General features: G+C 35.9%; 1 protein-coding gene and 1 long non-coding RNA gene across 2 annotated transcripts; both read left to right on the forward strand.

Moving 5' to 3' along the window:
• Positions 1-195: 195 nt before the first annotated feature.
• On the forward strand, positions 196-2,435 carry LOC123557280 (short-chain collagen C4-like). Its single transcript, XM_053543640.1, has 3 exons — positions 196-429; positions 751-819; positions 1,874-2,435. The coding sequence occupies exons 1-3, from the start codon at positions 282-284 to the stop codon at positions 2,347-2,349; spliced, it is 693 nt and encodes a 230-aa protein (XP_053399615.1). The 5' UTR covers positions 196-281; the 3' UTR covers positions 2,350-2,435.
• A 3,808-nt stretch (positions 2,436-6,243) lies between these two features.
• LOC128557482 (uncharacterized) lies at positions 6,244-9,746 on the forward strand. Its single transcript, XR_008371181.1, has 3 exons — positions 6,244-7,156; positions 8,048-8,154; positions 9,666-9,746. It is a non-coding gene; the product is annotated as an uncharacterized LOC128557482 (long non-coding RNA).
• Positions 9,747-15,342: the final 5,596 nt, after the last annotated feature.

Raw genomic sequence — 15,342 nt, forward strand, 5'->3', positions numbered from 1 at the left:
AAAAATTGTCTCTACTATTAGTTTGTTTGGTAGCGTTCTATTCTAAGACTTATAGATTTTATTAAATTAGAAAACGTTGTTGCAAAACCACTTTTTAAAAGATAACATATTTTCGAACTATCCTACTCAGACTTGTAAGTAGATTTTTCCGCCAAGACTTTACAAAGGACAACAGCAGTATTCTTACTTTAATTAATGACAAGTGGCGTTTGTCATACATAATCCAAACCCAAAGGAGAAATAAACGGTTGTTTTGTGCGTTTTGTCCTTATGAAATTAAAATGTTAAGAAGAATTTATTTTGGAATATGCATACTTGTTTATTGCCTAGCAGGGGAGCCGGTGTGTACATCACACTTTGATTATGAATACAGGACGGTTCAAAAGCTGTTTCAGTTAGAGCAGAAGATAGAGCAGTTGTTACTCAAAGGTAAACGTAATTATCACTTTTTTCCGTAAGTTTTAAAATTAATGTAAACAAGTAAGCAGTGTGAACAAATTCAATTAACAATTCTTTGTAAACAACTGTGAACATTTGAAAAAAGAACGAGTAAAGGACAGTTTTGAATCTGTTATCAAGATGCAGATAAATAATGCGATAAAAATTGAGATATTTGGTACTTTTGATAGGGTAATGAACATTTTAATATATCGAAAAAAGAAACATACAAAAAACCCCAAACTTTTGAATATAGTAATGCATTGCTACCAAAAGTGTAGACAGAAACCAAATTATTATTTCTATATTTAGTAGGTCAGTCAGTGTATGTTAGATGGGGAAGAAACACGTGCCCTGATGATGCTTCACTGGTATATTATGGTATATTTTAATTATCTTACATTTACATCAGTGCAAAGGCAGACAGACAGACAGCCTTTGTTTATTGCTTTCATAATATGTTTGACGTCAAGGGAGTGTAATAAAGCCATTACATAAATTTCGTATTACTCTAGTGTAATAAAACTTTCACATTGACGTAATTTCAAGTATAAGAGACGTTGGTCAAATTGATTTGGTCTATAACAGGTAAAAATAAATAAAAGAATAAACGTTTCAGCAGGAAAGCTTACATGTGATAAAAGGAATATTATATTTGTGTCTTTCCACATTGAATTTATTAAACTCGTTGAACAGAATTGATAAAATTCTCGGCAAAGCCTCACATTTTATTATTTTATTCACATGTAACATGTTTTGTCCAAAAAGTATCGCAGTACTGAAACATATATGTATAAAGCACTAACTAAGCAGACAAAAATAGCATAGACTTATATTTCATGGATATTTCCATTTTATTGCTGAAACTGTATCAAGTACATTTTTATTGAATGATACTGGAATATACTTACAAAAAAGTGTCGATACCGCTCTAGACGAATAAACACTTGGAAGTAAAATTTCGCGCATGCGCACTCTACGTTAGGCAAAAAGGAGATTCAGATGATTCTGTGTATGTTTAAATTTACATATTGTTTAGCGGTCTTTTTGCCACAAGTAAAAAACATTAAAATAAAAACATCCGGTAAAACAACAGGGCAACCAAATACGTCTATAAACAGATTAAGATTGTTTTTCCAGACCTGTAGAGACAGAGTATGTGTATTAAGAAAAACATGGCAATTATTAAAAATAGTCATAATTCAATAATTATTGTACATTCATTATCTTGTTCTATGGATATTTGTAAGGCCTAAAGGTTTACTTACGGGCAATGACCGTGATGTAATAATATTTTGTGATGATTATATCTATATGTTTTGAATAAATTAATCTATGGTAAAGCCTTTATACAAGTCTTTCAATAATTTGTCTAAACTAATATTATAAACACTACGTACATAAATATTTTCAACATTTTGCATTTTGTTTTCAGGCTATTCAGCAGGCAAAAAGCATAACGATAAAGGTAGTGGAAGTGATACCGTATGTTTGCCGTCTGAACCCACGTGGTTAAATTACAACGATGGTGACGACGGCCAAAGAGGACACATTTACGGCACAGAAACGGATGTCGTTGGTGTCTTCGAGGATAACATAAACCAGCAGGATTCCCCCTGTGCGGTATGCAGAGTCCAAAGGCCAGTCACTCTTATGATTCCTGGAAGGTCAAATTGCTACGATGGATGGAAACTGGAATACAGCGGGTATCTTATGTCTGCCTACCATGATCATCCTGGACCACATAATTACGTGTGTGTCGACAGTCGTCCTGAGTTCGTGCCGAATGGGGGCAGCAATGATAATGAACACATATTTTATCTTGTAGAAGTTAAATGTGGCTCACTTCCTTGTCCACCCTACGTAGAGGGCAGGGAACTAGCTTGTGTTGTGTGTTCTAAGTTACAATAATCAACAAGTCCCTTATCTCGTAGTCTTTGATTCTCTTACTTGCCACCATGTTTATGATCAGTAACTACACTCCAGAACTTTGAAAACGCAAATATTTTTTCATCTTGAAGTCGAATACAAACTCATGAACAATATTTTCTTCAAAATTTCCCGGCTTTTATTAATTTTAAGTACATCAAAATCAGTACCGACTTTCTTCGTGAAAGAAGGCGTTTCTCAAAATCTGTTATTGAAACGCTGTTAAGTGACAATACACTTATTTTGGCATAGAAGAGTCATTGGAATTATTCTGGACAGGCTGTTGTTCTAGGTTTGACACCGCCACGTAAACGTTTAAAATTGCGTTAAAATCACCTACGGTGGCATAATGCAACATAAAAATCATCTTAAACTGTTATCATTGGAAAAACTGGTCATTTTATTGGATATTGGAGTGTAATGATTTTAAAGGATATTCAATATTTTTTCCGTGGAAGACAACCGCAACTCTGTATATCCGATTAACATTAATCTAGATATGAGCTTCTTCAGCGCTAGTCACACTTCGTTTAGCGCCTTAATACCTTTAATTATGTCCAGCTCTAATATTATCAAGAACACATAAAATTTCAAATATATTTTCATGCTTAAGAGGTTTATTAGAAAACTAGTATGACACTTAATGAACAGAATGAAAAAAAAATGTTTTTTTTCTTTAAAAGTGAAAATAGAATGGAAATATACGATACTTTCCGTTGTACTTTATAGCTACAACGGTGCTCAAAATAAGAAAGTTAGATTTTTCGCGTCAATGTTTACATCGTTGGCCTTGCGGGAGAAAACAGCTTCATGAAACTTTTTTTTTATTTTCAATACATCTAAAATGTAGCAAATATTGTTGACAAGCATAATAGAATACTATAAATATACTGAAAATGACCAATCAGAATGGATTTAACATTACATTATTCCCAGGTGGCAGGTATAAGATTACCTTATTCCCAGTGAGATCCCTGTACTTTTTTAATTGGTGGTCTCTAATCAAATAGTTCTTCATTTCATACGAGTTATCAGTCTTCTTTCTGTTCAATTAATGACAGGTTATGCTGCTATTTCACTAGAAATAGCATTATGTATACAATAAAACGGTCATTAAAACAGTACTAATGCATTTGGTTGTCATGGATTTTACCAGACCGGATCACACTCGGCGCAAGGGCCTCTCGAGCCGAATACAACATTGCAGATCAAGTTACTGTTATAATAACCCTATTATCCCTGTTGCATCTGCACAATCATCCACCTAATTTCTTTTCTTGTTATTCAAAAATTTTATGAATCCATATCCGTTAAAACATCGAGTCATGTTAATTTTACTGTAACGACTGTACATGCTTTTTCTGAAGAGCATCCTTTAGATTACATTTTATAGTTTAAACATGTTTTCATCCAATGACATTAGAAGAATTTAAAAAGAAAATGACCAGCTTATTTTCATATTATTTCATAACTGAAAAAAAAAGATCCACTTAATCATGAAATGGTACAAAATTAATGGGAATTCATAGTTCTGCCTACCATGGATCCCCCACATTCAAGGAGGCAGAGCAATTGTCAAAATACAGGCTAGGACAGCTCATCCTAGTTCAGCAAAAGATGACATAATAAAAAAATTATTTTTCTCCCTTGTAATGCAAACTGTACTAAATCTTTCAAAATTCAAGATTTACCTTTTGCATTTTTATATTATCTCCGCGATTTTAACATTGTCCGGGTTAAAGTTAAATTATCCATTCCACTGAAATATTGAAAAAATGGCATAGACTGCCATTTTGGTTACTCTTTGGCTGTTTTATCTACGGTGTTCCGTTAGTGCCAGCGCCTGCTCCCTGTGAACGCGACGGTGCGATGGCGAAGCGCGACAGTAAGATGGTGACAACACGACAGTACGATGGCAAAGCGCGACAGTACGATGGTGACAGTCTGTCGTACTGTCGCGCTTCGCCATCGTACTGTCGCGCTTCACCATCGTAGTGTCGCGCTTCGCCATCGCACTGTCGCACTTCACCATCGTAGTGTCACCATCGTACTGTCGCGCTTTGCCATCGTACTGTCGCACTCCGCCATTGTAGTGTCACCATCGTACTGTCGTGCTTCGCCATCGCATCTTCGCGCTTCACCATCGTGCAGTCGCAAAAGAATTCATTTAGTCTGTAGGGTCAGTGGACAATTAAAAAGGGTCGGTCGGGTAAGAGAAAACAAACAATTATATTCTAGACATAATTAACTCTTTGATAAAATGTACCCAAAAGCTTATACAAGAGTGTATTTTTCTTACTTTTAGCTGACAATATATACCTTTAATGTTTCATGGCTTGAAATATAAGAGTTGATTAAACAATATTTTCTCACAAAACAATTAATTACATGTAAATACATTATCATTTATTTTTCCTCATTTTGAATACAATGTTATTTTGTTCATAAATAACGCTCGGTTGGGTGATATTCGTTTAAACAACACCCTACCGGTTGATATTCATTTTTATTATCCCTAAATTAAACAATGTAAAATAGCCATATAGACCAAAGGAGCCTATTTTTAAATAGTACATTTCAAACAATATAAAGGTATGATATTTTTAATATCATCATGCCAGATGATATTCATTTGAGTGACACTCTGCCGGGGAATTTTTAGTTGAATAACACCCGGTGATATTCGATTCCAACTATCTGATCATTGGACAGAGTTGACAAAACTATACGATACAGAGTCTAATTAAAGTCGGTCCTTAAGAAAAGAGAGAAAAGATGGTGAAGCGCGACAGTACGATGGCGAAGCGCGGCAGTACGATGGTGACACTACGATGGTGAAGCGAGACAGTGTTATGGCGAAGCGCGACACTACGATTGTGAAGTGCGACAGTACGATGGCGAAGCGCGACAGTACGACGGATTGTCACCATCATATTGTCGCGCTTCACCATCGTACTTTTGCGCTTCGCCATCGTACTATCGTGTTGTCACCATCGTACTGTCTTTTAATTTTCTGGGGTATACACTGTATTAACCTTCCATCTGGTGTAAGTGCATCTGAAGCCTCCCCTCAAAGTTATACATGTAATGAAGTTCACAACACGCGTCTTAACTTTATAATTAAAGTCACAACATTGCCTCAATATTTATAATGCACTTAATTCTTTTTAAAAAGTAAAACATATAACTTTAACATTGTTTTAAATAATTCATGTATTGTCCCTTTAAAACGATTATCATTACTACATGGACTTAATATAGTATTTCAAGGACATGACTACATCCGACTTATCCATAATTTTGATCGCAATTAATCGATGATTGGGTTTTCTTTGTGCCATGGAAAATCTTGCTGGTCCCCAACTCTATATTTTACCTTTCCGCCCTTGTGAGGCCCATAATTTAGTTCACAACGTCATTATAACTCTGAAAACCATTCATATTTCTTATTGTGCTTAAGTTAAGAATGTGTGAACTTTGCCTGCTTTTCGACTGACAAAACTGTCAGAAAGTTTGTAGGTTAACCGACATATATACACTAGTATTCGACCAATGTGAGAAATGCAATTCATGTACTTTACAAACGCTCACTCACCGACTTTGTGTGTGTGCGTGTGTTCGGGTTTAACGTCGTTTTCAACAATTTTTCAGTCATATAAACGACGGTGTCTACTTGTAGCAGTGAGCACAATGCCCAACTTTATAGTGTTGCCTCACTGGAATATCACGCCGTAGACACGTGACATGATACCCCACCCAGTCACATTAAACTGACACCGGGCTGACCAGTCCTAGCACTACCCTCTTAATGCTGAGCGCCAAGCAAGGAAGCTACTAGTACCATTTTTTACGTCTTTGGTATGACGCGGCCGGGGATCGACCGACTTTGTGAGAAATATCAAAACTTGAGAACTCCGTGCAGTCTGATCATGATCTGCACTATTCGCCATTCGGTAGTATATTTTTGTAAGCACCCCTTTTAACAGTTAAGGTACTGTCCAATTTGAAATTTGGACAAGTTCATTATAGAAATTTAGCAGGGTAAGGGTTAAACCAAATTACTGTAAAAGCTCAATTACGTTATATACTTCTTAGATTTTGTAGGAGGATTTTCCGCCAAAAGTAAATAGAACAAAATAAACAGTCTTAGTTAGATAAGTGACAAGCATCAGAGTTATTTCTCATTTCATTCATACTTACAATTCATAGGCAAAAAATCGTCACAAATTAGTAAAGGAATACAAAAGGACAATAAGTCTAGCAAAGAGTTATGGGTTTTAACGCACTTACCGATGTAATGGTGATAAACAACTGTCCAAAGATTCATTTAATAGCTTTGATAATGCATGCCATATGTAACATGTACAGACAAGTATTTTACAAAATGCATACAAAAATTTACAGCGACTTAAAAAAACTTGAAAAAGTGCTTGCGGAATAACTCATTTTGCAAAAGTATTGTACAGGTTGTAAGCGGAGTTTCCGTCGAACGGAAAAAACAACAACATATGCACTCTTAATTAAACGAATGAGAAAGACAAGTTCTATACGTTTGTTTTATAACGTATTTCCAAAGGAGAAACATATTTATGTTGAAGGCTTTTGTTTGGCCAGTCTGAAATGAAAATGATTTATGAAAATGTATGAAAATGGATTTATTTCGGAATATGCATGCTATTGTGTAGTGGTGCAGAGGAACCTAGTTGCACATTACATTTTGATTACGAATACAGGACGGTTCGAAAACTATATGAGTTAGAGCAGAGAATAGAGCAGTTGTCACATAAAGGTAAACCAAACAAATATTTTAGAGCTTGTAATATAATGTGGATTTTTTTTATATATTTTGACATTTTTAGATTTAAAATATCTGGAATTTACAAACTAACGAAAAAGGTACTGAGGGAAGAAAATTACAACTAAAACAGACTAAAATCTTGTCATGCCCTATCAAAAAGAACATTAAGAACAATTTATATTTTTGACTGCGATATTCAACAATTTTCTAGTAGAAATCTAACTATACATCTGTGTATACCTGCACTTTGCGACTTTTGAAAAACTGAATGTGGTAGTAATAGTTAAAGAAATGTCCTTGCGTAAATTGATATTTTTTGAAATAAGAAATGTTACATAATAACACCAGATTTTTATAGCAACAGTTTCAGGATAAACACGTTCAAAAGCATATAAGGGGCAGTCACCAGGGTGCCATTCATCCTAACTAATACAGACACAAAATGATCTTACCAGGCGGACAGAGCGAGAGAAAGACTGAGAGAAAACAGCCTGTGCAGTTAACTTAGCCTAGTACACATTACAATTACTGGTTTGTTTTGTCCCAAAGTCGGCTCGACCCAAATCACAAATTACCTGTCCTATGTTGAGTTAAATCTCAATACAACTGATAAAAAATCAAGACGTTTTATCTTATTTTTTCAGTTAAACGTCCTTAAATTCAAAGTAGCCAAACTTTTCTGACCAGGTTCCAGGTCCTGCTTATTATTTTAGATCTGGGTTCCCAGGTCTTAAAAAGTCTTGTATGTGGGTCCCGAGTCCTCTCTTAAAAGTTCCTGGGTTCCCGGTCTCAAAAGTGGGGCGGTTTACACTCATTACTGACCAGCAACTTCTAAAAATCCTTATTTCCTATTCTATTCAATCCATCCATTTTCTTTTCCAGATCATACCTTTGCAGATCAAGATCGTAATTAATGCAGATTCAGTTGGCAGTAATTCTGACGCTATTTAATCTAAAAAACATGAAATAACAACTTAGTCAAAGATAAGGTAAGCAATTTCCTTGTGTTGTTCCTTCTTTAAACACCTCCCAAGCCATTCTTCTTTAACACTGATCCTCCTACCTCTTTTACCTAATATCAAAGTAATTATACGGACCGTTCTGAAAGAAATGCTTTAATTCATACACATTTAAGAAAGTTTTGCACAATACAAATCCTAAAGAGGACAGCATAGCTTTTCGTTAAAGTAAAAATCTTATTTATGTTGGTGTTCCCATTATTACCTAAATTCTAAAGTCGGCTATTGGCCAACACAAATTATGACACTGGCGAGAAACCTCCAAAATGAATGTATAGTAGTTTTCAAATTTTGGATGTTTGTACTCGTCTGATACAACAGAGCAGGAAACTACTTGCCAAACTGTTTTCATGTTAAAAATTATATAACATACATATACACGCGAGTGCTGCTGTGCTAAAACCAATGTTTTGGCCTTTGCAACCATTATGATTCTAGATTAATAGCCTGTAATCTGCGCATTATCAGGGTCCAGACTGTCTCCCTTTAGATTCTATGGATGTGGTAGAAGCTGTCAGCAAACAGTATGGATTCTGATCAGACTGTTTGGACATGCAGGCTGTTGTGGATCCATATTGGTCGCAAGGCCAGACGTTAGTTTTTGTACAATAACGCTCATATTACAAGTTGGGTTTACTATGTCCTTGGTCTGTGGACCGGGAGCATATTGTTTTTGGTCTGTCTGTCATGAAACTGTATAACCTTGTCTATAATTTTTTAGCATAGCAAAAACAGTCAGGGATCAATTTGTCCATCCACGTCACACGGTTAAAGTTCACTATCATGGCCTATCTTGATAATCATTCAATGTATTTGGTTGAAATTTCTATGGAAGCGTCCTGGTCACCAAAGTACACAGATTTGATAATTCTGTCTGGAATTATTACTTTTCTGCTATTATTATCGTTTTCTGACACAGAAAAATTGCACACTGATTTAAAAGCTTGGTTCAAGTTTTATAAATAATCATTATACAAATACAGTGAACAGTTACTTCTAATGGGAATGATCTGAAACTTATATTAATGTTGTCAGGGTAATTAAACAATCACATTTGATAAACTCTTAATTGCATTTAGCGAAATTAATATTAAGGGTCGTATCTGTATTAGAAATTTTGGTTAAATATTTTACATGCAATTACATGTTTGGACAGTCATTTGGATAAATTCTCCTTTTGAACTGACTGATATTTTCAAATGTACCTCTATGGTGGATGCCAAGATCACTCTGTGATCTCTTGTTTTTATAAATCTAGGTTTAAATATAGGTCTTAAAAATATTAACACCAGGACAATACTGATTAACATCAGGACAATACTGATAGTTAAAATAATTGGAATAATAGAAATTTACACAATAAGTTTGAATTTTTGGCTGACAGAAGTCGCAAATATAAGTGAATTTTATTATACACAGTCACAGTGTTTAACTGTATCACTCTTACTATTTTATTAGTACTTGTTCTTCTTATATTTCAGATCCCTCATTTAGAAGTCTTTTGAATGCTAGGACTGGTGCTCAAACAGAAATAAGTCAAGATATATAACATAAAGCAAAGGTATTAATAGTAAATGTTGAAGTCAGACAGTAATAGAGACTAGGATTGAAATTAAGAAATCCTAAAAAAGAAGAGACTTTAATCATTGAACCTATGCCGTAATTCCTAAAAAACTGAAAATTTTGTGTTGTGTCCACATTCAGATCTTACTGAAACTTGGTTAAAATGCTTTTTGTTGAGTCTGAATATTGGTCACTGTTACCCTTGCTTTGTAGATTACTGCATGCCTCAAATCCAGACTGTGTTATAAATAGCACTTAAACTAAATATTTAATACATATCGTAGATCTACTGTTTTTTAAGGATGCAGTCTTTACAGGCATCTATGCATCAGGGAGACAGTCACTTCAAGAATGCAGGAAAGCAATGCACTGCGAATAGCCTCTGTGCTATGACTTGTTCATTAAAAAGCCACTGGAGGAATGGCAGTCAAAAGACTTAGATCACTTATTGGAAGACGGTGAATGTTTATATCACACTATTGGGTGTTCAAAATTATTGCTCATCATGGAACTACCACAACAGTATGACAATTGCAAAATGAAACCTACAAGGTCTTATTCAGGTACAATGGACAGAAAATTAATTGAGTGCCCATTTTACAGTCTATATGATGCTGTACAAGACATAGACACATTTTGTTTTATTAAACTGGAATGTTATACTGTAGCTGTTTTTCAACACAATATTTTTTTTATATTTTTGATCCCCTTACGACTGTGGTATGTCTTATCCTGATGAGAAGGCTGTCTTTGTCTAGACACTGCAACCTGGATAATGTCTGTTCATTTGTGTGCCAGCTTATTTCAGAATAATAGCAAAGTTGTGCATTTTGAGGAAAATTATCTATCGATCAAAGCCTTGAGAAAGAATTTGCATACACGCACTGGTCCAGAGCATATATATGTTGACTTATCTAGGTCTAACAGTGAATTTTCAGGGTTTTTAGAGGTGAGTGAAGGAGAATATTCCTGCAGAATGTATGTGGTAAAAGAGTTAGAAAACAAGCTTAAAAACTAAATCAAAACTCAAGCAGTTCTGTCACAGTCCGTGAAGGAGGGATTGATGATGTGGCGATGCAGGGTGAGAGTGGTGTGGTGTCTGCTGAAGAAGGGTTTGGCGATGTAGCGATGCGGGGCGAGAGTGGTGTGGTGTCTGGCGAAGGAGGATTTGGCGATGCAGGGCGAGAATGGTGTAGTGTCGGGTGAAGAAAAGATCGGCGATGTGGCGATGCAGGGCGAGAGTGGTGTGGTGTCTGGGGAAGAAGGGATTGGCGATGTGGCGATGCAGGGAGAGATAGAGTGGTGTGGTGTCGGGAGTAGGAGGGATTGAGGGCGAGAGTAGTGTGGTGACTGGGGAAGAAGGGATTGATGATGTGGCGATGCAGGGCGAGAGTGGCGTGGTATCGGGTGAGGCAGGTTCGAATTATGAGGTATTATCTGATCATGACTCAAATAAAGAGAATGAACAGGATGAATATTTAACAGGTAAGGAATCTTTTCAACCTTTCTGGAAATGACGCTATTATTGATGACACAATATCTGCATTAAATGATTCATCTGCCTTTTTGCAATCACTTAATCTGGAAACATTCGAGAAGTCTGATCATAGTAATGTAACTGTAGATTATGAGACTCCCGACAGTTTCTTTCAAGCTGAAAATGAGGTAAGTACAGATGATTAAATTCCATTAAGCTTCATTTTAAAACAATCACAATACAGATAAAGAAGAAAAGAGCAAGGAAATAATGCTTGGTCTGTTAAAAACACATTCATATTCGACAGAAGAAACTGAAAACTCTAAATATGTTCCAATTCACAGAAGAGGAAGAAAGAGATAGAGACAGGAAGCGGAATGGAAAAGAAACAAAGCAAAATGTAGAAGGAATGAGGGCAAAAGTTGTACAAATAAACTTGGGAAAGAGGTACATCAGTGTGAAGTAAAGCGAGCATGTGGCCAGAAAAGCCCTTTCAAGTGTTCACTTCAAGTAACTGAATCTGAAAGAGAAAAACGTTTTCATAATTATTGGAAAACAGCTAAAGTGACTCAGCAAAAACAGTTTCTTGTTAAGTACACTATCATAAAATCAAAGTCCGGAAACAAGCTGCATTTACAGAGGAAGTATTCTTCTATCAAGTACAAACTTCCTTCCTCCTCTGGACCTGTGCGTGTATGCAAGCTGTTCTTTTTAAATAAACTTGGTATCCCACAAAGGACAGTATACACAGCACAAGAAAAGTCAATTCAAGGCTTACCAGGCGTGGTTTCAGAGGACCACAGGGGTATTTCAAACAGGTGGAATATAACTCCCAAGAAAAATCTTGATACAGTAAGAAAACATAATATGTTCATTATCAACCGTTGAGTCTCACTATTGCAGAAAACACACTAGCAGGCAATAGCTTCAACCAGGTCTAAGTGAAGCCAAAATGTATGATCTATACTGTCAATTCTGTGACACAGAAAAGGCTGAAAAGATATCACTAAATGTGCACAGAAGTATTTTCAAAAAAAGAATTTAACCTTGGGTTTCACCAACCCAGCAATGATCAATGTGAGTTTTGCAACTCTTTCAAGTATGCATCAAGTAAAGAAAAAATGAGCATGCTTGAAGGGTACAACACTCATATCAGAAATAAAAATCTTACCAGACAGATCAAGGATTCTGACAAGATGCGTGCAAAAGATGACAAGAATATTATTGTTGCTTGTTTCGATCTTGAAGAGGTCCTTGCCACACCAAAGGGATTTAAATCTTCATTGTACTATAAAAGGCGGCTTAATACTTTTAATTTTACCATTTATAACTTTGCTAATTCTGAGGTACATTCCTTGTGGAATGAAACTGTAGCCAGTATGGTAGAGTGACAATTAGCTGATAAGTGGCTTATTTAATGACTTACCCAACCACAAAACCTAACAAGCTGAGTCATATACCAAAATGTTCGGCATAGTCTGAAGTTTATCAAAATGCCGGGCTATTAGATGGCAACTTGTGGCGTTTTGAGAAATCAAAGATGGCCGCCAAGATGGCCGCCGAAATTTCAAAAGACACCTATCTGTCTATATAGACAATATAACGCTACAATTTATTAACTTTTATTTGTTCTTTTGATAAAATCAATAGAAATACACATAGTACATTAAATTAAAGACATATTAACATCAAAGTTAGAAATAATATATGATTTTTGACAATTTTAAGCCGAAAATATGGGAAAATTTGGGGTAGGGGGTAGTATTTATTTTGATATTTTCTTTAGTTTCAGTCAAACATTTTTTTTAATTCAAATGCTAGTTAAGACACAGGCAATTGCAAATAATAACAATTGTATTGAAAAAATACATTTATATGATTATAAGGCGATTTATATGTGGGTGGTGTAATCTAAAATGAATCTCATCTAAGGTAAAATTTTGCAAAATGCAAATATATGATTTGCTGCTCAATGCTACATGTATATCGCAAATCACTATGCATTATGCATAAATGCAACAGTTAACTTAATACTATAATGCATCATTTAGTGTAAGAAAGTAAAGAATGAAACAATGCTTTTAAAATGGCTCCCTGTTTATGTACGCAAAAGCGTGATTTGTGGCGATTAACTATTACCTATTGTAATAATTGGTTGCTTGAACACAATAGCCGTGGAGGTAGGGCTTTAACTTTACATTATAGCAAATGTAAGTTAATATGGCACCCCACAAACAATCTTCCATGTACCTTTTCTCTATATCTTTAATGATTAAGATAGGATAGAAAAAAGAGGACTTTACCAGCCAGTAACAGGACATGGGCAATAAAAGCGGATAACAAACTAACATACAGAAACAAACTGAGGCGAAGCCAAGATTTTTTCTTTGTGTTAACAGTTTTCATAACCTATGTCCCATTATCAGCTTGTAAAATCCTAATTAGCCCTTACCATGCTAAATTTCTATAATGGACTGGTCCATCTTAAGATGTAGACAGTATCATTTATCATTTGAAGGGATGTTTACTGAAAATTTTCTGACTGGATAGCGAACAGTGCAGACCATGATCAGACTGCACGGATGTAGTCTACACTGGCCGCAAAGACAAAATCAATCGTGTCCAGCATGGTAGGGGTTAAAATGCTTTAGCTGTTGCATGACACTGAGAAAGAACATAACTCTTAAGTGAAACTGTGATTTATATATCATCCTCATCATCACTACAAATGTTTGCCAGCATTGTAAAGAGATTTTGGCATATACTTTGACTGTCCAATGACCCTTCACACTGACATGCTGATGTGCAAGGTTGTTCATTTGAGGAACAAACACAATCATCCTTGCACTGATTATCACACGTGCACACCATGTCATTGAGGAGCTCTGGGGGAGACATTGGTTGTGACATTAATTGGGGAGTGTACAATCCAGATCCAGACTTAGTGTACCCAAAATCTAATGGATCAGGCAAATCAACATAAGGTGTTAATGCATTTCTCCAAATGTAGAGTTGGTACACGCATCTCAACAAATGTAACAAGAAGCTGTTACTTGTGGGAGGCAGTAGTCTTGGCTTTACCTTGCCAGCTTGAACAAGAAACCGTCTAAGTAAGTTCAAAGACAGACATTTGTCATGACCATAAAGAAGTCCGACGAAATAGGTAGCTGCCGATATTTGTGTTTGGTTAATTTCGGTTGTTTCTCCAAGACTGGCAAGCCCCGAAAGATTGGCAGCATGTTGACAGAGAATATTATACGCCTTTTTCTTTCCAATGCCATAGAAGGCGGAACATGTGTCGCACCCTGTCATGCAATAGACAGTCAGCAGGATAGATCTGTTAGCTGGTAGCAATTTTGAATGTATTGTATGTACTTTGATGTACCTTGTATTATCAGAGTGCATGCCCTTAGTGCCTGTTCTAAAGTAAAACTCTGACAATCCAAGGCAACTATAATGGTGAACAAGTAGTACCAGGACATCTGTGTCGGGACTGAATAAGACAGCATTCTTTGCACCTTCAGAGGCAGCATGTACAAGATGCAGCAACATCCTAGTATCAGCCTCTTCCTGTGTGGAGAAAAGGGATTTGTCATACGCTACATACTCATTTGTCATTCTAAGTACTTTGTCATAGAGACCACCTGAGACAAAGACCTCTACACCATCAAGAAGAAGGACATGAGAATTAGCAGCAACATACATTGTAAATAGCTTCGTTAGTTCAGATTTGGACCTGCTACTAGTCAGGAAACGTTTTCAATCTCCAATGACCATGTTGGGCTGGATTGAGACAGGGGCAATCGATAATACATTCTCACCACGTTTTTCTCGAGTTTGCATCTTCAAGCTGTTCTCATCATACCTGTCAAAAACAACATGTACATTTAAAACACCTGCACTCAGTCTTAGGATGTGATTCCAAAATGCTTCAGCCATTTGCTGGTAAGTGGCTTTTGACATCCTTGGTTGCAACATCTGTATAATGGCCATACCATCAAACACAACAGACTCAATATGTGATATGTCAGAACAATTCCTGATAACATTTTCAGGTCCGGCAAGATTTCTGCATGAAATCTGATTTTTTGGTTGAACACATCGTACCATCATCTGCA

Source organism: Mercenaria mercenaria, chromosome 5, assembly GCF_021730395.1.
Source record: "Mercenaria mercenaria strain notata chromosome 5, MADL_Memer_1, whole genome shotgun sequence".
NCBI lineage: Eukaryota > Metazoa > Mollusca > Bivalvia > Venerida > Veneridae > Mercenaria > Mercenaria mercenaria.

Bases quoted from the DNA above. Each gene is read 5' to 3' on its own strand.
- LOC123557280 (XM_053543640.1), top strand. From the start codon at position 282: ATGTTAAGAAGAATTTATTTTGGAATATGCATACTTGTTTATTGCCTA. The intron at 430-750 runs GTAAACGTAATT...TTCTATATTTAG, and splicing joins AGAGCAGTTGTTACTCAAAG to TAGGTCAGTCAGTGTATGTT. The intron at 820-1,873 runs GTATATTTTAAT...TTTTGTTTTCAG, and splicing joins TGCTTCACTGGTATATTATG to GCTATTCAGCAGGCAAAAAG.